A 7,233-nucleotide genomic window follows, 5' to 3' on the forward strand; every position below is an offset into this window, starting at 1 on the left:
GTCCCTGGGGGATCCGCAGCTCCGGGCCTCGGCTCAGGTGGTAGGTGTCCTGCTCGCCGCGGGGCTTGCAGTGCCACCGGTGCTCTGCGCACCTCGAGAGCGGTGTGCGAGGAGGCTGGCAGGGCAGGCTGAGGGGAGCACTGGTGTCTCACCAAGCGTGGGGTGAGGAGCCTGGGGGGGCCCTGGTGTGACCCCTGTGTGTCCGGTTTCAGGATCCCACCTTGGCTGGGGTGGAGAGCAGCACCAACGACATTTCCCACTACATTGGCATGTTGGACCCATGGTACGAGCGCAACGTTCTTGGGTTGATGAACCTGCCCATGGACGTCCTGTGTCAGGTATGTGCATGCCAGCTGGTAGGGCTTGGCGTCCCCCTTCCCCGAGGTACAGGGCAGCTGAGCGGAGAGCTTCTGCTTAGCACTGGGCCACCACGATCCACCACAGCAGGCTGTGCTACATGGACACGGGATGGAGATGCGTGGTCAGGAGGAGGGTTTCTGTCCCCAGTGGGGTGGGACGGGCAGCTCTTGGCACTGGGCTGTGGGTACCACGTATCCCATCAGGCTTGTGACTTATTCTCTCGCCGCAGTCTGCCAAGCCAGAGGCTGAGCCCCAGGAGGACTCCCAGGAGCAGCTGCCCATCCTGGCCGACATGATCCTCTACTATTGCCGCTTCGCCACACGCCCCGTCCTGCTGCAGCTCTACCAGACAGAGGTAGGCAAAGGGGCTCAGCCCTGTCTTGGCGAGGGCGAAAGGGAGGTCTTCTGCCTGTGCCACTAACTCGGGACCTGCCTGTGAAGCGGATGGGGGTATGGCACTGCCACCATGTGCTGGTGAGGCAGAGCTTGGTCTCCCCTTATTCCCTGGGTGCCCATGGTGCTTTGGCTGGTGCTCCTGGCCCAGGGATTGAGAGCATGCAGGTCCTGCCCAGACAATCCTTAAGTCACACGAGCAGTTTTCCATCCAAATGCCTTTCCCCATGACTCCTGTCAGTGCTGACAGGTTATTCACATCACTGGAAGTCCCTCCAGTGCTCTGCTTTCCAAACCAAACCCCTCCATGAAGCCTGTTTTCCATGCCCCACTGTGTGCACAGGGCAGACATGGTGGGGAAGGTTCAATGCACGGCTGCAATGACCGCTTTGGTGCGGTGGCACGGGACCGGCTGCAGTGGGGCTGTGGCGAGCAGAGTTGCTGCCGTTCATGGGATTTGTGTCGCCCAAAGCGATGACCAGACCCTGCTGTTAGGCTCATCGTGGATTTTCTTTCCAGTGGGTCGGGGAGTTTTCTTTAAATGAAAATTAGGTTTTTGGGTTGTTTTACTTGCTGGTGGTCTGTTAAAACAGTTGGAAGTACAGCTAAAGGCAGGTGTCACCCAAGGCAGTTGTTGAAAGTTGTATTTTGAAAACATGATTTTCCCAAACTGACCTGTTTCCTGCAGAAAGGAGTGAGGGGGTGAACGTTGCCTGGCGTGGGCTGGGTCTCCTCACCACCATGTCTTGCCTCTTCTCCCCCTGGCAGCTCACCTTCATTGGGGGAGAAAAGATGACTGAAGTCTTCATCCATTCCCTTGAGCTGGGCCACTCGGCGGCCACGCGGGCCATCAAGGCATCAGGTCTGTAGCTGCATCTGCATCTGCAGCCTTGGGGTGGAGGTCTGCAAACCACTGGGCTGGGAGATAAATGGAAAGAGGGGCTGGAGGGACTGTGGGCTGCAAGAGGTGTCTGAGCCCAGGCTGCATCGTGAGCAAAGATCCAGACATCTTTTTGGAAGTGAAGCATCATAGTTCTTGCATTCCTCTTCAGGACCAAAGCTGTGGCAATGCCTTGTTATTTTTACTGCTGTTAACTCTAAAATATATTTGCAATAACACAGCTTCAAGCCCATTTCCTTCCTCTCATGAGCACCTGGCCAAGTGCAGCTCTTCATCTTTTCTTTTGGCTGCTTTCTGTTGTTTGTCCAGGAGCGTCATTTATAAAAATGCTCTTTCCATTTCCTTAGTTTACTGGGCAAAGCAAGGTTCGTGTGTGTGCTTGGAGCCTTCCTGCAAGGGAGATTTTACACTAGGAATTTATAAAATTATTAGAGACAAGAAGCAATGGCAGAAGCATCTGCCTGCAGCGTGGTCTCCAGCTCTCTCCCGGGTACCAAGGATAACATGCTGTCTGGTGCAGTGCAGCTCGCAGAGACATCTCATGGCCAACCAACAATACTGCATTTAAACACGTTGCTTAATTTTTTTAACCAATTGCTTTTCTGTGATCTCGCCTTGTCTTTCTAAACAGAGCTCATAAAATATCCTCCATATGAAGTGTCACCACCCCACTCCCCCAAAATACAGGCTTGGCCACGACCTCTTCCCAATAACTCATGAAACCACCAATCCTTTCTGACTTTGATTTTTTTTTTTTTTTTTTTCCCCCCCCTTGGGTTGTCTGGCAGCACACCACTTAACATCTGCAAAAAATTATCCAGGAAAAAAAAAAGTTAGTAAATGTCGGGCACAGTATTTCAAGGCTAATTTAATGTGGGCACAAATATGCCCGGAAAAACAGGAGCTGGGTTAGCAATGCGGCCTTTTATTGCTTTGTGTTTTCCCTGGAGCACTGACCCCTCTGCACCAGCTTAGCCAGCACCGCTTTCAGTTTTGCAGAGCTGCTTGTTGTGCTTTGTGTTGAAATTTCTGCACTGGATTAATTGCTTTCTGGCAGCTTTTAAGCCACCTTTTCTTTTTGCCTTTTTGCTCTACAGCTGTGTTCAGCAAACCATTTTTTTCCCCCCTTTCTGTAGATACTGAGTGCACTGCTTATCAGTAGCCAACTGGGGATAAAAGGCCACCGTGTGACATTTGCTCCTTGTTTTGTGCAGGACCAGGCAGCAAAAGGCTGGGCATAGATGGAGACAGAGAAGCAATCCCGCTAACACTACAGATCGCCTACAGTAAGGTGAGTGCACGGGACTTGCACAAAGACAAACAGGGCAGAAAGCCACTTCAGTGCTGGGCAAACATGTCTCTCAGCTGGGGGCTGAGAGAGGCAAGCGCTGACAGTCTGCTGGAGGAGCCGAATCCAAACCCAGATAAGCCAAACTCAAGCTAATTGTCTACTTACTGGCTAATTGGGGGTGGCTTTCCACTCCTGTTCAGCCCAGTAAAATAGGGAATGTGCAGCCCATTTTTATCGACTGGACGTGTTCAGTCCACCACCTTACACTGGTGGACTTTGCTTCCAGGTAGTGATCTTCTGCTGGTCACAGCAGTCCTCCTATTTTGTTGATTCCTTTGCAGTTATTTAGTGTTAAGCCTGGGCAATTTTTGTAAATCCAAGGTTAAATGAATTTTAATGCCTACTCAAACTTCGTCTGTGCAGCTCCAGGTAAATCCAGATCTGTGCTAGTCCAGCCAGATGGTTAGGGATGGGAGGCAGGGTAACATCAGCTTGGAGCGTGGCATCTCACGGGCTTTCGTTGGTCTCTGCAGACAGCCATCAGTGGAAGAAGTCACTGGAATGATGTTGAGAAGGTCTGCACATCCGTCAACCTTAGCAAAGCCTGCAAGAAACATGAAGAACTAGGTGGGTAGAGGTGGTCTTTGTGGCTTTGCATAGGGAGCAATGGGAGGGACTGGTGGAGCAAGAGGACAGCATGGATCTTCTAGCTGGAGCAAAGCAGAGATGTGTGAATGCAGAAGACACATGGAAGGTGCCTGGTGTTCCCCAGGGCATAGTGTAGTCCTTGGTTGTCCTTAGCACCACATCAGCGACATTTGATTTCCTGTTGTCCTAAAGCTTCCAGCCAGGGAAATGGGATGTCCATTAGGGATGGGGCTGGGACAATCCAAACCATAGGATGATCACTGGAGAGTGGTGCTTTCCAGAACAACACTTGTTTAGTAAGTAGAGAGACGGGTAAAACTGTTGTTAAGTGAAGTAGGACCAAGGGAGAGGGTGCTTGTCCTGCCGTCCGCAGCAGCCGTGCCTTGCAGCCAGCTTTCAGCAGGCTCTCGCTAAGCTGGTGCTTCAGCCTGGTTTCCTTCCTGCAGCTCAGAGATAGCTGGCTGCCACATGGTTTTGCTTCATAGTCTTTTTTCTAATCAGGTTTCCAATGGGGTATTAATAAGGCTTTGAGCCTTTTAAAAGCAGCAAGACTTTTAGTTTGTGTGTGTATTTAGAAGCAATACCTGTTCATTCTTGCTTAAGGACTGCTGTTTTGGCAATCAGACACCCAGTTCTGAGTAAACTGAGGGGTTTTTTAGTTCCCCTTTCCTCGTGTGCTTTGTGTCTGGCAGATGTGTGGTTTGTGAGCGGAGCAGTCAGGGCAAACAGGTGGTCTGCCAAATAGGAGACAGCTCCTACATGCCCTACGGAGCTCAGCCTAAGCCTCTATCCCTCCTGTCCCACCTGTTGCTCCCCGCTCCGTGAAGCCATGCATGTGAACCCTGGAAAAAACCCAGCAGGAATTAATCTCTCACCTCCTCTATATATTTTGAGTTGGGTGTTTCTGCGCTAGTTCAGGAGCTTCGTTTGTGCTGCCAGCGCTATGGGTTTGCTTCAGGGGGTGTCCTCAATTCCATGTTGGGGAGAAACTTCTCCTTCATGAATCTCCTTCCTTCCAAGAGAAACCCCGTCCCCTTGATTATCTCCGTTGGTTTTCACATTCAGCAGTTTGACCACAGGATGTCACTGTAGTTCCAGACACGAAAAAGCATCTCCAGGTGGACTGCAAGAAAGGCTAAGCTGAGAGAGCTAGAATTTCCTCGTGATGATGGGACAATGTCTTTTCTCCTGTTTAGGTCCTAAGATAGTTAAATGTCCTTTTCTGCTATGTTTGGAAAGCAGCTGGAAATTACAGAGGACGTTTACCTCTGTGTCTCTGATTGCTTTCTTTCATGTGCGTTAGCATGAGGGAAGTAAAGCTAGAACTGTATCGCATTTCCCCCAGCAGTGCGGTCCTGCTGAGAGCCACTGGCTCTGGGATGCCTTGAGGGGTGGAGGGACCACTTGGGTTCCCACCAGTGGCCCAGAAGCCCCAAGTGAAAACAGTTTTCTTTTGTTACAGCCTCAAAGACAGAGTGTCTCAACTTAACCATGACGGAGGTGGTCAAAAGGCAAAACTCCAAATCCAAAAAAAGTTTCAATCAGGTAACTCATATCACGGTGCTTTTACATTTGGTAACAAGAGGTCAGCCTGACTTAGCTGGGAGGGAAGCAGAGCAGGAGACAGTAGCCCCTTGGAGGATCCGTTTGCTGTTGGCCACCAGGCCTGCCTTAGGGGTGCCCAGCTCCCCTGCTCCCCTTCCCTGCACAGGGAAATGCACTGAGCCTGGCAGCTCCTTCACTCAGACTCTTTTTCTATCAGCAGATCAGTGTGTCCCAGATAAAAGTAGACAAGGTCCAGATTATCGGTGTCCAGTCCTCCTTCGCCGTGTGCCTGGACCAGGATGAGCAGAAGATCCTGCAGAGTGTAACCAGGTAGGACCTGCAATGTGGCCAGCTGCCCACTGCAGTCAGCCCTCCTGGGATGCTGCATCCTGTGTGTAAGGACGTGTCCATGAAGTGTGGGTGGCCACCGGGGGGACGAGGTCCTGAGCACCATGGTAGATCTATGCCAGATGCCCAAGCTGGGTGATGTAGCTCCAAGCTCTGTAGTGCAGCTGAGCTCAGGTGGGTTGGATGGTCCCAGCACTGTTTTACCTTCATGACTGCCACAGTCTGAAGGGTGGTCCCGAGTCAACTGTTCAACTCTGAAAAGACAGCTCTTTCAGCAAGACCAGTCATAAGCCAGAGGAAAGCTATGCAACATAAATGAGGTGTTTGGAGACCATTGGGCACATGAGCAGAGCCTTCAACTTCTAAACCTCATTTGGGTTCTCCACCACCTTTGGCATACCCATCGCAGAAGGAACCCATGATCTTCATGGGAGAGACTGGGGTAGAGCAAGAATTGTTCATTTGACTGTTCATCCATCAGTCATGTCCCCAGGGCACCAAGCTGGCTCCCCGGGTGATGGAGTTTGAAAACTCACCGTAGACAACATAATTCCATGAGGACAAAGAGATCAAACGAGTTGATCCATAGGTCTTAAAAATGTGCAAGCATTTTAATTTCTCCCTCAGAGAGAGCAGAACTCTGCAAGGTTATGCTGCCTCCAATGGAAAAAGATTTCAGATCGTATTTCTTAAATAACCCTAATGAGAAGTGTTTTACTTAACTTGTTTGTTGGGCAACTCAAGGGGCTAATGGGAGAGTTCAATGCATGAAATGGAGAAGGAGCTACTTCCCTCTCCCCAAAACTTGGGGGATGCAAAATTCTCGTTTTCCCTAATGAGTTTCAGAAATTACTCTGTATGGATGCTTCTGTTCTAGGTCCCAATCTGAGCCAGCTTAAAGACCTGACCTCTCAGCACTCAAACTCCAGTCTTATTAAAGACCACACTGATTCCTGTTTGTTTGCAGATATTTCTGCTGCACCTGAGGACCGTGATTCTCAACCACACACCTTACTTATAACTTGGTTTCTTTTTGTTCCCCTGCAGGTGTGAGATCTCTGTGTGCTACAAACCCAGGGACAGTGATCTCTTTGCACTGAGAAGGTCCTCTTTGCCTTCCCAGGACCCCTCCGAGTTTCATTCTCTCCTGTGTTTACCCATTGCCACCTTCAGTGGAGCACTGCCGTAGAAGAACCATGTGTCCTCTCAGGCCAGGCTCACATCCAACACCAATATAGCCTCAGGAAAGGGAAGTGGACTGTCCTCCTTTGGGCTGGAGACCCATCTGTTCTTGTCCAAGACATCCTGCAGCCCAAAGCATTAGCATGGTGGCTGAGCTGCTCCTGGTCTGGGCTTTGCCCATCCTTGGGAAATGGGAACATTGGTGTTGTGCTCTGGTATCTCTCAGGGTTCATCAGCGATGGAAGAAAAGTGGTTTCCTTGAGATTTCCACCTGAACTGCCAACACCTGGATTGAGAAAGCAAGGCAAGGACAGTGATATTTTCCTGCCCGAAAATGGTGCTGTGGCTGTATTTGACAGTGACTGCAAAGCCAGCATGATCGGGGGGAAGCTCATGGGGGGACATTTTGGAAAATGAATGTCCTTGGCTGAGTGGCAGTAGGTGGCCTTCAACGCCTGCAGAGTTGCAGACCACCCATCCGAAGTCCTGATGGCATTACACCCGTAACAGGTCGAGGATGCTCAGGACAGTTCTTTCCGGACGGGGACAGGCTTTCTCATTATTT

At 50.6% G+C, this 7,233-nt stretch overlaps 1 protein-coding gene across 1 annotated transcript; it reads left to right on the forward strand.

Moving 5' to 3' along the window:
• Window positions 1-212: 212 nt before the first annotated feature.
• Window positions 213-6,675, forward strand: LOC104073611 (phosphoinositide 3-kinase regulatory subunit 5; the record flags this gene model as incomplete). The annotated part of the gene is made up of 8 exons (XM_009573454.1): window positions 213-338; window positions 590-715; window positions 1,522-1,615; window positions 2,869-2,945; window positions 3,479-3,572; window positions 5,056-5,138; window positions 5,359-5,468; window positions 6,534-6,675. Coding segments are annotated over 8 exons (852 nt in total), but the record flags the coding sequence as incomplete, so codon positions are not given.
• Window positions 6,676-7,233: the final 558 nt, after the last annotated feature.

The sequence above is a fragment of the Fulmarus glacialis genome, unplaced genomic scaffold, assembly GCF_000690835.1.
Source record: "Fulmarus glacialis isolate BGI_N327 unplaced genomic scaffold, ASM69083v1 scaffold21722, whole genome shotgun sequence".
Taxonomy (NCBI): Eukaryota; Metazoa; Chordata; class Aves; order Procellariiformes; family Procellariidae; genus Fulmarus; species Fulmarus glacialis.